Consider the following 16,498-nt stretch of genomic DNA (forward strand, 5'->3'; position numbering starts at 1 on the left):
TGTCGGAAATTGGAGGAAAACTGCGAACTAGTTAGGCTATAAAACTTTGTAATTTGAATTTAATTATTGGGAAAGATACAGACATATAAGAAAATTCATTAGGCCTATAACCGCTAGGCTACGACAGCAAACCCCTTATATCTCATAGGAGATAATAGCCTACCCCAAAATAGGTTAAGTAAAATTTTAAGTTGATATAAACGCAAAAAAAATGGAAGAACTCAACGATTTATTAATAATGCAGAAGTTAGTCGCGAAAAATATAGAGATTGCAAAATCTATACCAGAATACAATGGTCAGTCAGATATTGACGAATTTAATACCCAATTGACCCAGTTTGTACAATTAACAAAAACAGACTGTGCAGCGCTAAAAGACATAATGCTTCTACAATTACAAGGCCAGGGCTTAACTTTTCTCAGATAGATCAAGAAGACCATAGGCAGTGACGTCAAATTGCCAATAACTACGTTTGACAAATTGTTAAAAGCATTAAAAGAGATATTTAGAGAAACCGGTTAAATAAAGAAATTAATTCTTGAGTCACTGGAGTTTTTTGTTTAGATGAATGTAGGCGACCAGCTTGATAATATACGTATTTACGTAAAAGAAAAATACAGGATTGGTTCTGGGTAACTGTATGAAAAAGTCATACGAAATACCTTTTTGCAGGGGCTACCCCCAAAACTATATAGGGTAGTAATATCCAAAAATATTCAGACGCTGGATCTCGCAGTTCAGGAGGTAGAGCGACTAATCAAAGTCGATTAAATGGTTGCTAATCATAGTAAAGCAAAAATAAATAGCCTAGGTGATTCAAACGCGAACCTAATCTTCAAGGGCGATCAGGCATCCCCCAATTCCTTTTCAAGGAATAAATCCCCAGTGACAAAAAGAAATAAAATGCCAAAGCCCGCTAGGCAAAAAACAGTACGTGTTCAGCCCATTAACCCTACAATAATAAGGTGCTACAATTGCAATCGTGTCGGCCACATAGCGAGAGAGTGCCACTATGTCCCCAATCCCATACCAAGAAATGCTGTCGGTAATACGCAAAATCACGGCAACAATTTGTTCAGAAGAACAAATTTTAGCACATGTCGTGCAATAGGCTATAGCCAGGCGGGATTGCGCCAATCAATACCTTATAATGCGTACCAACCAAATTTTTATAACCCTCCCCCAATAGACAAATTAATTACCGATTTGAAAACCCAAATACATGCCAAAGCCAATATAATGCAAGAATGCCATATAGAAATCACGAATATTTGCCAACACGAAACGAAAGCTTCGCAGGCCAATGGCATTGGCAGTCAAAGCAAGCAAATGGCACTGACAAGCGACATCCACGTTACCATAATAATACTTGGAGAAGACAGACAGACTTAAATCATTCAAATATGCCTAAGAAACCCAATACGTCTGAATATCTATTACGGGCACCAACACATGAAATAAATCCTCAGGGAAACGTTTCGGGCCCCTCAGAAATATAAATTGGACCCAGAGGGTGCCAGGAATATTTAATAGGCCTTCTTGTAGTGATATTAATAACAAGTTACCTATATTTAATGATTTTTGTGTAGAAAACGTATACTTTACGACCTTAGTTGACAGCGGAGCTACTGTAAACATAATAAACTCTTGCGTATTTAATATGTTGCCTCTGCAAGTTAGGTGACAAAAGAACCCTAATAAGCCCAATTTAACAAGCGTGACAGGTCATAAACTAAATGGAAAAGGGTCAATTTGCCTAAACATAAAAAAAGAGACAATAGAACCTTTATGACAAATTTTATTATATGTGATAATTTCCCATATGAAGCTATTATAGGGGCAAACTTTCTAAGGTCTAATAGAATACTATTAGACGTAGCTAACGAGAAACTTGTCTACCCAGCTAAGGTAGGGGAAGAAATTTCTACCTTAAGAAATCGTAACAGAGGTTACGAAGATAACATAACAGTAAACAAAATTTCTAGTGGTATAATGTCGAATTATTTTGAACCTCATGTCTCGCAAAGACATGGCATAATTGGAAATTGGTTCAATTACCCTGAGGGATATTGCAGAAATGAAGTATATTTAAATAATAACAGTATTGAATCTGCGAAAATAAAAATAGGAAATATGCGACAGTACAGTTCAAATGAAATTAAGAAAATAGTGCGATTATGGAAGAACATAATAAAACCTAACGTGACGCCACAAGATACCGCAATGGCGCAGCATCGCGCCAGTATGAATCTAATAAACAATGAAAATGAAGAAAAATATAATGGATTTGCGATAAAGAAAACAAAAATCCCTCCCAAAACGATGCAAAAAGTTCAAATATCACAAATGACAGAGCCAGTAATTAGCAAATCAGAAATATGGTTTGCGACACCGTCTGAAATACCCGAAAATCTGTTATGCGAGGAACAGATTATATCTTGTGACAAAGGGGAAGGTTTTATTTGGGTAACCAATAACCATGAAAATGATACAGTTACATTTAAAAAGGGGACGTGTTTAGTCCAAATCCAGGTTTTAACGGAAAATGATTTAAATAGATGGGAAAATTATAAAAGAAACCTAGTTAACGGTATAAAAACTTCAAACAACGACTATTCTTTGACTAAATCGCAATTTTTAAACAAATTTAATATGGATCATATTACGGATATTGAACTTAATAAAAAACTATGCGAATTATTATGGAATTTTAAGGATGTATATTCTGCATCTGAAGATGATATCGGGCTAATTCCATTTTATGAACATTCAATTTTAACGACTGGTAATCCCGTAGCAAAACAGCCATATCCTGTGCCATATAAGCACAAAGAGTGGTTAAAAAATAAAATCTATGAATTAGAAAAAAACGAAATTATACGCCCAAGTATAAGTCCGTATAGCGCACCAGTGATCTTAGTACCAAAAAAGAATGGAGATATTAGACTCGTAGTAGAATATAAAGCCCTAAACAAACAAGTAGTTAGCGATAAATTTCCTCTACCAAGAATAGATGAAATTCTTGACTCAATTTCAAGCAAAAACGAAATTTTTACCTCTTTGGACCTTACCCAAGGCTACCACCAAGTGAAAATAGCCGAAAAGGATGTTCATAAAACTGCATTTTCAGCATCCAAATATGGTTCTTATGAATACTTGAGAGTACTATTTGGGCTTAAAACAAGTTCAAGCGCGCGATGTAGACCCCTATTGCACCTGTTAAGAGGATTAAAGAATATAATTCATTTTGTTGATGATATTATATGCGTGGGGGAAAACACTGAACAACACTTAGCAACGTTAGCTAAGGTGTTCGAGAGGTTCAGACAAGGCAATTTAAAATGCCGGCCGAGAAAGTAAATTTATTTCAATCTAAGATTATATTTTTAGGAATAGTAATAACCCAAGGAGAGATTTCCCCAGACCCTGATAAAATAAAATGTGCTGAAAACCTCAAGCCCCCAAAAACTATGAAAGAATTAAGAGAAGTTTGAGGACTTACTGGCCACTTTAGAAAATTTGTTCGTAATTACGGCCCAATTGTGAAACCCCTCACGGAATTAACCAAAGGAAACTCCCATAATGTTACCTGGTCCCAGGAAGCTCAAACTTCCCTAGACCGTCTCAAAAAGGCACTCACTTCTGAACCAATTTTATCACTCCCTGATTTCAAAAACGGAAAATTCATCGTTACCACAGATGCTAGCTCAAAGGGCATAGGCGCTATCCTTTCGCAAATAATCCCGGTAGAAAACCCTAACCCTCTACAGGGAACACCCAAACAAATAGAAAAAGTTATATGCTATTCAAGTAAAACATTATCAAAGAGCGAAGAGTAGTTATTCCGCCACAAACTTAGAATTGTTATCTATTATCTACCACTTTTACAAATTTAGACATTATTTAATTGGTAGAAAATTTATATTACGATCAGACCATAAAAGCTTGCAGTACCTGCGCACATTTGAAAACCCCACGGGCATTCTAGCTAGATGGATTATGAAAATCCAAGACCTAGATTACGAATTTGAACATTTAAAGGGAAAACAAAACTCAGCTTGCGACTTTTTGAGTAGATACCCAGAAAATAGTCCGTCGGAAACTTAAGAAAATGAAGTTAATTCTATTAATACTAAAAGCAAACACAAACGTAAGAAAAACAAAGTCAAAGACACAGTAAAAGAAAATGAGATTAACTTTTGTCCCTTGTCTTTGGAAAATATAAAAAGAAAGCAAAAGAAGGACGAAATGTGTGTAGCACTAATTGATTATTTTGTGAATAATGTGGCGTTACCGGATAAATTCAAAACTCTTAGAAAAGAAATAGATAATTTTTACTATGACCTTGATGAAGAAATACTGTGTAGAATTATGACTGCTGAGACAAATAAAAAACAAACCTCGATAATACCTGTGTTACAAAAAAATTTGATATGGCCTGCATTTGAATATTTCATGCGGACACAGGTGGACATTTAGGAGCTATGAAAACGTTCTATAAATTAAAACAATAATTTTACGTACAATCTGCACTGACAAAACTTAAATAATTTGTAAGTACATGCGAAGCATGTAACTTGAGAAAAATCCCCCCAGCTTATCCAAATCCTCCAATGGGAACGGTCCCGGTAGCAAAGCACCCCTTCGAGATTATCTCATTTGACCTACACGGTACAAGTTGAGGCTTACCTGTTTCTAGCAGAGGTAATGCTTGTATTCTTTCGGTTATAGATCATTTTTCCGGATTTACTTTTGCAAAAGCATTAAAAAATCAAGGTGCTTATGCCACAAGTAAGGCGTTAGCAAAATTATTTTTAAAATTTGGCATTTTTAATAAAATTTTGAGCGACAACGGGAGCAATTTCGCTGCAAAAATAACAAATCACTTAATGAATTTCCTTAATATAGATAAAATGGTAACTGCGCCGTATCATCCACAAGCTAATGGCAAAATAGAAAACAGGCATAAAATATTTTCGAACGTTTTTAATATTTATACGAAAGACGACAGGAGCGACTGGGATAAATTCTTACCTTATTTAACTAATTTAATCAACAAGGCTTATTCCAAAACAACCAGAGACAATTCATTTTATTCACTTTTTGGTTGAGATTTCAGAATCCCGTATGACGAGATTATTGAATCTCGGCAGTATTATAATAGCTCAGAAGATTATAAACAAGAATTCATAAATAGGATGAGGAAAACTTATAAAATAGTTAGGCAAGAGCTGGGAAAATGTAAAATAAACCAAGAGCTAAGAAACCATCCCAAAGTTTAGGGGAATATAGATTTCAAAGTAGGAGACTTCGTTTACCTAAAGAACGAGGCGAAAACGGAAGGAAAAAAAACTTTCCAACAAATATTCTGGGCCGTACAGAATAGTAAAAAAGTACGATAACAAATGTACCTTTAAAATGGAAAACCCCGATAGTGGAAGAACTTACAAGGTACATGTTAGCCGAATAAAAAGAGCCAAATTTCCAGAGAGATGGGTATCACATTCCTCTTCTACTGATTCGTCAGATTCGGAAAATGAGCCCCATAGGTCAAGATTGGCAGAGCTAAAACCCTTTAATTTCAAGCAAGACTATTTTGAGAATGACAGTGACCAGGAAAATTTTGAAGAATTTTTAGCAATGGAGAATCTAGTTGTTCCTAAGAAAAAATCCCTAATACCAGTAAGAATAAGAACGCCAAAAAGTCCAAAAAGTTATTCATCGACGAGCGCGGGAGATTTAGATTATACAATAACTCCAAAAACCCAATTCTTCTCCGATAGAATTTCTACACCATGTCCCCCAAAAAGATTTCCTGACGACATAGTTCCCCCTGCAACACCAATAGAAAGGCCCCTGTCTATACGGGATGGATTAAACAGAGCTGTAGAAACCCCCTGTTTTACGATGAAGAAAACTCCCCTCAAAGATTTAACTAAAACAAACCTGCGAGAAGTTATGGATTTAATAAATTTTCCCATAAAAACGAGTCAAAGTACATTGCCCGGGAATAAAACTCCAAAGGATGACCAGCAAGGTCAATATCATGATATAACTGTGTCCAAGGTCAAACCTAAACAGTGGACTTCATGGAGGGAAACCTTAGTGCAAAAAATTCCCCATCCCCCTGAGGACATGGCATTCAATCAATGGAGGAACCCCGCAAAAACTATTGATTCCTCCCAAAGCCCTGAAGAATCTTTCAAGTCTCCCGAGTTGAAAACTCAAAACGAGGACTTAGGGACTAAACCTTCTACTTCCAGGGGAGTAGAAATTTACAAAGGAATATCAGGTGAAACCACAAAAAGTACCACCTCTAATAGTTCCGATCTAGATTTCTGATTAAGAAGTTCGGAAGAATCTGAAGTTGAATAAGACCATAGATTAATTAAGGAAATAAAAAAGTTTAGGCTGATATCATCACCCGCGCACGGGAAACAAACGAAATTAACAGGGCGATGGTTTTTGAAAAAACAATACAAACAGATCTGCATTATTTCGACCAAAAACCAGAAATATGGAATACCACAAGAAACTTAGGAAAAAATGATGACACAGTCTGGCAGAGTGGGTAAAAAACCTGACAGATGAAAATATCCCTAATTAATTTAAAGACAAATTTCAACTATGTTAAAGTTAATAACGTAGTAAATATAACAATATGCAACTAAAGTTAACCAAGTCAATATTAATGAAAAAAAAAATAATACGAGTAATGTCAAAACACTGGTGATCGGAGAGAAAAGTTGGAACAGAAAATAACCAATGGTAGGAAGCTAGTGGTCTACTGAGAACAACAAGTGGTGTTGGACCACGTGTTGTTGGATGCCGGGGGAGTAACTCAAGGCCCATTTTTGTTTCTGGATATTTTTTTTTAAACGACCGTAGGAAGGTATATCTCTCAATCCTTCAAATGTAAGAAATTAGTATTTTTATGCCAACCAAGGCCAGTCAAAGAAAAACTCAAAGGTTGAATAAAAACTTCGGTGAGCTAGTTAAGTTTTCGTTTTTTGGATCAGAATGCTTTGAAAGAGAAACAGAGAGTTTACTTTCTTATAGCTCCGAGGCAAAAAAAAAGAGAGAAAAGCTTTTTAATTTCATTATATTATATCTACGACGTATGCTGTCCTACAGCTGTGTTAAACATTACTTTCAAAGAGAAACAAACGCATTAAAGTCTTTAGCTCCTTGGCGAAAAATTTAATTTCATTAGTTTATATCTATGACGTATACAATAACAGAGAGATCACTGTTCTATAGTTCTGTGACAAAAATTTCCTTTAATTTCATTGGTTTATCTATGACATATATTGTGCTCTAATTTTTGTGACATATTTTCGCAAGTCAGTCACGTTATATCTTACCTATACTTACTCAGGTCCCCTCAAATGTTATATAAAACAAAAAAAAAATTCGACCCATGCCCTAACTAGGATGGATAGTATCCAAAAAAAGATATTATCAGTACAGAAGCATCTAATTATATAAAATATTTTGTGTTAGCACAGATTATAATTATTTTAGGCCTACACATTGCTCATTCATGTGTTTCTTACTCGAGTAATATATGTACCAATAGCCAACTATTGGTAACTATAACCAAAAAAGCTATTGATACATTTACAGATAGAGTTTTAAGGCGGATGTGGAATTATATCTCAATAATAATATGCACCATTTAAAAACCATTTGAACAGTTAAGAGATATTAGATTGAAACACTGTGTATGTAAAGTAACAGCTAGGTAAAACAAACAAGGAATTCCCCATTAATGTGAAGGTGTTTCTCGCTTAACGGATTCTAATAAGACTTTAATATAATATTTATTTATTTAGTGCTGAAGGATTTGCTCAAACAATAGCCTTCTAAAAAGATATTGATGTCAGTTCTTCATTACGCTTATATTCTTTGCCAAGCATCAACTGGAATCTACGCGGGCAAGCTTGGAATCCTGCATCTAATGACCTTATTCGAAAGGCGAATACGAGGCACCAATGTTGACTCGTAATTACGGAAAATCCAAGAGAAGAACACGGGGAAACAAAGAAGAACACCTCTGCATTTCAACTGAGGTTAAACCCGGAGCCCAATGAGAACGTCTAAGCCTAGAAATAGGGAGGACATTAGAAGACAAGTGGGTAGAGAGGTCTCCATTCGTCCTTGTTATGCCTCGTTCCCTCATTGTAGTATCGCTTACGTAAAACTGTGTGGCTATGACGCTGCAACATGCGTTTCTTATACAGCACGGACTTGCGTGAACAATGCAGGTATGAAATAAGTTGTAAAATTAGACCTCAAAAATTAACCATGTAGCATAAACTCTGTTTAAATGATTACTTTAAATATATTGTAAAATTAACTAAGTGTTGTAAGAAGGTAAAATAAAGTGTATGCTTTAGTATATATTAAACAGTATAACAAGAGACCACACTTAAAGTTTTAGAATAAATATTTTATAAGAAACTTCTATGTATTGAACTTCCCAATGGGAACAATTATAACCCAATTAATGCCTGAATTATTGTATGTGTATTTATTACAAAGAACTTGTGATTCTGCCGCGTTATTTTTATTACAGGAAGTAAATGGCCAATTGGTTATCGAGCATTACAAAGAGCTGCCCAGTACAGATACAACCCAGTAGCATCTATTTCCATCATATCTCAACCAACGAAGAGTACTCACCATAACTCCTGGCAATTTTCAGCCTAACTTCGTCTACGAGAACAACAGTTACCCTCGATCGTCGTTTCTTCGACTATGAACCATACTACGTATCAGGTAACACTATATTTGAACCTCAGTATCAAGTACTTTAACGAACTATATAATCACATAAATGCTGAGAAACCCATCGGTCTGTACAAGATATAAATACGTAGATATCGCCTTTGATACTCACTATGGACCCCAGAATTTGACAGTATAGTGATGATACTTGAAGCTAAACGTATTTAACGATATTTGAAATTAAATGAATTTTGAATTTGAAGTTATTTGAAGCCGAAGACAATTTGAAGTTTAATTCTGAGAATCCCATCGATCAGCACACAACAAACAATTTTTGAAGTTAAATGACATTTAAAGACATTTGAAGATTTGAAGCCAAAATTAAAGACAGTCTGAAGTTTAATTCTGAGAACACAATCGAACGGGACAAGATAAACGGTATTTAACGATATTTGAAGTTAAATGATATTTGAAGATATTTGAAGTTGAACCTAAAGATAATATATTAAAAGAGTCACCATAGTATGATGACAACCCGTTTCAAAAGGCACAAATGAACAATTTTACGCGAGAATACATCCTCTATGTGCCTCAAAAAATCCTAAAAATGATATGCTCAGAAGAAAAAACAACAACACCTGTAGTGGGAAGCATCATTTCCCAGTTGACTATTAGAACGATATTTAACGGTCATTTCCCATTTGACTATTAGGGAAAACTTACCGTGTAAAGACAACTAGACTCGAACTGTTCCATGAAGAAACCATAACGTCAATGCTTCAAAATTTTTGCCAAGACAAAAAGAGTGAAGGACAGTAATTTACAACAAAAGGGTGTAGTACACTAAGGACACGAAAGGTGATGAATAGATGTGAAGCTACATGTGTTACTTCCTAATAACTTTGACAATTCAAAAATCCCAATAGTGAAAGTGCTTTAATGTTATCAGTGAATATGATGAACCCAATATTGTATGTTATAAATCATTCACGTATGCACCACAAGTAGAATTGGGTGTAATATTATCATGTTATTCATTTAACGTAATGTAGATAGTATGTAGTACGTCATATAGACAGCAAAATAAAAAAAAAAACTAAAGTAAAAGTAGAATAGCCCCAACTTTGTTGGAAATGCAAAAGTAATCAGTGCTAGATATAGAAAAAAATCCTTAGTATAGTAGCTAACCTAGAAGCAATAAATAATCTTAGTCCGGTAGATGAATTTTAGATAGGGATGTAGAATAAAGAAAAATAATTGAAAAATTTTAAGCACTCCTAATGAGCAGTTACTAATGCCGGGACGTCATCAATTGATGGGAAGGGTGATGTGTACCACGATGTATTTAAAATACAAGATTCTTTCCTTCTAAAGATGATTCGGGTAGAAATTAAACGTCCCCTAATTGAGTTCAAATACCGCTTCCAAGAGTCTAAATTTGTAATCAGCAAAAAGATAAATTGCATTCTAGCTTCAGTCAAACAACGACGCTAGTCGTTCGAATTTCGCTAAGATAATTAGTAGCAAAAAAAAATGCTATGCACAATATTTCTAAGAAGTTTAAATGGCAAAAAAACCGTGTGAATGCTTGAATCATCAAAAATATTTAAAAGAGATTATTGGACGAGGATTCGCGTCCTTGTGCCACGTGAGCCAATGGCGAGCAGTCCTTACAGCGCAGGACGAAAGAACTGCGTTTGGTAGTGGGATAGATGTGCTTTTAATTTTAATCGTAAGTCAGATCTTAAACGATTAGTAAATCAGACCTAGAGAGATTCAGACGAAATTCTTATATTTTGGTCACCGTTACTGTCATTGAAGTGACCTGTTGCTGTACATCTAAGTATGTAAGTTCAATAAAACTATTGTCTTTTTATCTGTGTTTATTTCATTTATATGTCTGCGTCTAGTCTAATAATAGGTAATTAGTTCGTAAGTTTCCAAGTTAAATGCTCCCAAAGGAATCTGATCTCCAGATAGCCCGAGAAAAAGAGGCCACGCTTTTTCATCCCTACAAACACCAAAAGTCGTTACCGCCACAGCTTAGAAAAAGTTTCTAACCCCTGCTAGCCTATAAGTATTCGCGTCTCTGAAGTCAGATCTAATTGCGCCGTGGAAACAAAGCTTTGAGACGTCAGATTTCTATCACCACAAACATCTATATATCAATCTTTTATCGCTACACTAGCCCTTTCAATTTCCAATCGAATGAGCCCTTTTGAAGGTTATACGACAACACTTTCAAAAAAAAACCTTATATGCCCCCAGGGTATAACTTACAACCCTTTCTCTGAGGGTGGGGGGGGGGAGGTTGTCATCTTCAAAGACATAATTTCCAGAACTTTCAACTACGCTGAAAAACTTTGCTATCTCAAAATTTTGATTGGACGTGTTTGGGGAAACGTTGGGTGAGAGAGGGGGGTTAGTTGCTCTCCAATCACTTTCGACTATTAAAAAGGGCACTAGCCCTTTTAATTTCCAATCGAATGAGCCCTTTTTGAAGTTTCTACGACAACGCTTTCTATAAAAACCTTATATGCCCCAGGGCATAACTCACAACCCTTGACCTGAAGGCAAGGGTTTGCCTTGACCTGAAAGGTAAACAATACTGTTTACCTTTACTGAAAAAAATGTAAATGTTTTTTTACTTTTATAACTTTAATAAATCAAATAATATTAACATCTTGATTGATAAATATAAGTATATGTATATTAAACTGGCAATGCACATTCATTTGTATTTTTTTCAGTAAAGTGCAAATTATGTTCCGGCCTTGGGAAGGCATGGGTGTTTTGAGCCCTACTCATGTTAATTTCTGCTCGTTTTGGGTTTGACTCGGTTATTTATTGTTAATTCTATTAGATTTGAGTTTCATTTATTTATCGATGCTAATTTATGGTAGTTTCACGCTTGGTAGATTATTTGATTTTATTTTTGCTCATTTTTGGTTTAATGGAGTTATTTGCTTTTCTTTGAAAAACTAATTTTGTGGAAAAGGTTATTTTTAATTAATTTCTATTCGTTTTATATTGTCATAGTCTTTTCAGGGAAAAAGAAAAGGATTCTTTAAATCTTTTCGTTTTTTCAAGACTTCATAGTTTGGCCTGCTATTTGTTTACTGGAGAAAAGTTTTCAGCAATTTAAAATCTTTTAAAAATCTAGACACAAATAGCAGTGTTTAATTTAGTTTCATACCTCCACTAGTTGACCTGAAATAGAAAACTTGATATCATTCGCAAAAAAAAATCTGTTTACTTTCTTTGATAGCTTAGATACACGTACGCTATTTTGATTTGTTTAAATTGTAAGAGCAGAAGTAGCCACGAAAATTTGAACATAATACCCTCAATCGTTCTTGGGATACTGCTGAGATGCCTAACTGGGAATTAGCATTAACACAGTGCATCTTGATTTAATCTTAAGGCAACATTTAGATTTTAAACGTAATGGGCAAATGGGAGGGTGGGCATGGGAGGGGGACTAGTTACCCTCTAATCAATTTTGACTGTTAAAAAGGGCATTATCCCTTTCTATTTTCAATCGAACGAGTCCTTTTTGAAGTTCCTAAAACAACTCCTTCGATACGAAGTGCCCTGGTCTAAACAAAAAATAAAAAAATAAAAAAAATAATAATACATTGTACACACATCGATCTTCACTATAAAAATGTCGAGCCTTCCAATCACTTTTGACTGTTAAAAAGGGCACTAGTCCTTTCAATTTCCAATCGAATGAGCCCTTTTGAATGTTCTACGACAACGCTTTCAATAAAAACCTTATATGCCCCCAGGGTATAACTGACCACCCTTGTCCTGCGGGCTGGGGGGGGGAGTTTGTCATCCTCAAAGAACTAATTTCCAGAACTTTTAAGTACGTTGAACAAAATTGCTATCTAAAAATTTTGAGTGGATGTGTTGGGGGAAACGGTGGGCGAAAAGAGGAGGGGTAGTTATCCTCCAATCACTTCAGCGTCGTAAAAAGGGCACTAGCCCTTTCAATTTCCAATCGAATGAACCCTGTTTGAAGTTTCTGACACCGCTTTCTGTAAAAACATTATATGCCCTAGGGCATAACTCACAACCCTTGACCTGAAGGCTGTGAGAGGGTTCTCATCCTCAAAGACATAATTTCCGAACCTTTCAACTACGTTGAACAAAATGGTTATCTCAAAATGTTGATTGGATGTGTTTGAGGAAATGGTGGGCGTGGAGGGGGTGTTAGTTGCATTCCAATCACTTTCGACTATTAAAAGGGCACAAGCCACTCCAATTTCCAAACGAATGAGCCCTTTTCAAAGTTTCTACGACAACCCCTTCGTTGCGACGTCTAAAGAAGTGCCCTGGTCTAAAGAAAATATAAAAAATAATACACTGTGCCAACATTGTTCTTTACTTAGGCAGCGCTATATAGCGCTGCCTAGGATACACCCACCCCCCCCCCCCCTGATGGTCCGGGATATAGCCCTAGAAATATATTAAAAAAAAATCAAACAATAAAATTCTTACTTTACAATATGAAAGAATACAACAAGAAAGAATGTCATCGCAAGATTCGAGACAACGATGAAATGTATTTATAAAGTTATATGTGGGACCTTTGATGGGGAGGGGGGTATAATGTCAAAAAAGTGACCAGGATATTTGGAAAAAATCTAGCTCAAAATCGAAAATTCCGGCTCAACTACCCCTCCTCAATAGTAATGCTTAGGTATAACCAAAAAATGGCTCATTTTCACAGTTTCATATATTTTATCAATATCAGCTGTTCATAATCCCATATAAAAAGAGCAAGTTTTGTATATAACCTGATATTATGTCCAACCAATCAGAAGGGGTGGGGTGAGGTTGTTACGCAAAGAATAATATATATCATCAGTACTTGTCAATTAGCTGGTGCATACGCAAGATAGATGCTAAAGGAAACTAGCCAAACGGGTATCAGTCAATAGAGAATTGGATCGAATAGCGTGATTTCTCATCACGTTTACAATATTTAAGCTATTGTTTTTGGGGCTTAGGGGGGAAAAGGTATCTAGGTTATGTTACGTTTTTAATGTATGCTATGCTTTACCCCCACCCCGCTAATGTGGAAATATATAGCCCAAATTTGTTTTTAAATTATTATATTTTCATCATAGGCCTATTTTGTTTTATTTCATTAACATTAGCCGAACTTGACGTCTCGCGTGTGTACCAGTTAATTTACAAGTACCACATCACTTATTTAAAAATAAATTATAAAGGAAATAGCTTTTATTATTATTTACCTGTTTTTATTATACATTTTAATTCCTGACTTCAGTTAGCTCCTTTTCCATATAATTCCAGTATGACTGTTGACGGAACAAGATTCAAACCCAATACTGATGAAATTGAAAGTTGGTGAGGTGACTAACTGACCATTGTCACTTGTCACTAAACAAAGGATAATCTTATGCTCATGAGAGAGAATGTTATCTTAACTTACTATGCGAGTAAGTGAAGTGGGTATTTTCTCGTCCTAATAACTGAGTGATTGTGTAATAAGACTAAATGACCGCGATGTGAAAGAATGGTGATACTCATGTCAGTGTATTAAAATGGGAACAGCGGATTTTTTCAAGGAGGGAGAAATAGTTTACTCAGAAAATGTGAAACTTACTCATTATTCAGAAGCGTAAAATAATTGTAACATAAATTCTAAACGTAACAAAATGTAACGTTTTTAGGACCGTAACGTAAAACGTACCGTTTTATTTAAAACGTACCAAAAATGGTACAAACGTGGAACATAACCTCGGTGGCAAATTTGGTTGCCTTGCTGAAGCTCAGTACTTGTTGACTGGGCATTATCTTTCAATTACCCTTTTCAAAGCAACAGTCAAAAAACACATGTTGTCTTTATTTAGTACAGGATTGAGGGGCGTGGTCAAGCATAGGCATATGAAAGGCTAGTCTATGGTAAGTGGGTTCATTTTTGTAATGAAAATTATTCCTCATTTGTATGAATTTCAGGATCAATTGCTTCAAGGCTATTCCCTTTATAAAGAGATGAAAACAGAGTTGACAGATTTGGCTGATAGAGTTCAAATTTTAAACGAATTAAAATCGGCACAAGAAGATCAACGAACTGTTGAACCGCTGCTTAAGAAAATGGCAGGTAAATTAAATATCTTTAGTGAATACGAGAGAAGCTTAATTCTAGGACGTTTCCTTCTTATATTTATAACAAAATTGTGCATTATTGTCAAAGCCGTATCTATAGGGAGGTTAAGGAGTTTAACCCTCTCCCTCGAAATTTTCGTCTGACTGGTAAAAACGTAACAAAAATGCATATAATGAAAAAATTTTGATGCATTTTTATTTTTTGTTTAACCTCCCCTCAGCCTGAAAATATAACGTATATATTATATATACGTATATATTAAGTTTATATTATGTATTGAATTATAATATATTGTACAAAGAAATAAACATGGTCGCCCTGAAAACCAGAGGCTATATCGTAGATTCCCACAATCTCACAGGTGAGTAAAGACAAGGTTTTTAAACTTTGTGAAAATATTTTTCGGGCATCTAATAAATATACACATTATTATCACAGGGCCAAAATGAGGCATCTTTTTATATTTGGATCTACAGTTGGAAAAGTGGATACCTAATATTTAATATGTCAAAATAAAAATCACATATTCTAGTAAAACTGTTGAAAACAAAATGCATTAAAGTGAATACTACATACATGATCTTAGTTGTACGTGGACATACTGGATGATAGATAAGGTGTCCCCTGTAACCTCCCCCTAGATCAGTTCAAAAAACCCTACCTGAAAATTTGAGAAATATGGATCCGAAACACATTATTTCAGATGTCTGATCTCTTGAATTAAAAAACTCCCATTATGTTCCTTTTCTGAAGGGTTTTCCCATATGTACTCATTTTCAGTGATATACTATACCTGTAACCTGGTTAAGGGTATGGAGTTCTTGGTAGCTCTTCTCCACCGGATGCATCGATCCTCCAAAGAGAAGGAAGATATAGTAGGATGTGCCTTCTGGAGGACGAAATGGCCATAGGAACGGTGGCCGGCGTTTACCCCCACCCATACCCCGTGGAAAATACCCCCCCGTGGAAAATACCCCCACCCCGCGGACAATAAGGCTTTCCAAATTTGAGAATTTTATTTGAGTTTTATTTTTTTAATTTCCGTAAGGGGAAAGAATTTTGGTATTTGTGTATTATGCACCACTCACTTAAGTTTATGCTGTGTGAAATTCGAGAACACACCGGTTTTTTCGTTAGTTTCTTCGTTACTTTAAAAATAAATTTGGGCTATAGATTTGCACATTGGGGGGGGGGGGTAAAGTATAGCGGATCTGCATGCAAAATGTGTTTTGTACAATTATTCTGCATATTACATAGATAGATAGATAAGTGTATTTTATAGCCAAATATACGGCCATGAACACAGTAAAATAATATAAATGAAAGGCACAAATAACATAAACTTTGATCAGCGATCATCATAAAACACTTAAATGAAACACTACATTAGCCTAATAATAGTGATTAATACATGAAAAAACGGTCATTGAAAAAAAAATTAAACACTTGGAAAAAAACACTTAAATGAAACATTACATTTAGGCCTACTTTATACTGGGATTTTTTTTATTATTATTATTTTTTTTTTTTTTTTTTTTTTTTAGTTAACAAAATTTGCAGATACCTCGCTATTCTTCATTAATTTTTTAGTGGCTATATGCATAGAAAGATTTGCTTTCTGA

At 35.1% G+C, this 16,498-nt stretch overlaps 1 protein-coding gene across 1 annotated transcript in view; it reads left to right on the top strand.

The window, feature by feature from the left end:
• The window catches only part of LOC148942162 (uncharacterized), an 82,845-nt gene that overhangs the window by 50,472 nt on the left and 15,875 nt on the right, over positions 1–16,498 (top strand). Inside the window, exon 5 of the mRNA XM_089102967.1 lies at positions 14,726–14,870. Coding sequence (XP_088959093.1) covers positions 14,726–14,870 — 145 coding nt within the window. The remainder of the gene's footprint in view (positions 1–14,725; positions 14,871–16,498) is intronic.

Source organism: Artemia sp. Qi Xiang Cuo, chromosome 17 (assembly GCF_049724085.1).
Source record: "Artemia sp. Qi Xiang Cuo chromosome 17, ASM4972408v1, whole genome shotgun sequence".
Classification (NCBI taxonomy): Eukaryota; Metazoa; Arthropoda; class Branchiopoda; order Anostraca; family Artemiidae; genus Artemia; species Artemia sp. Qi Xiang Cuo.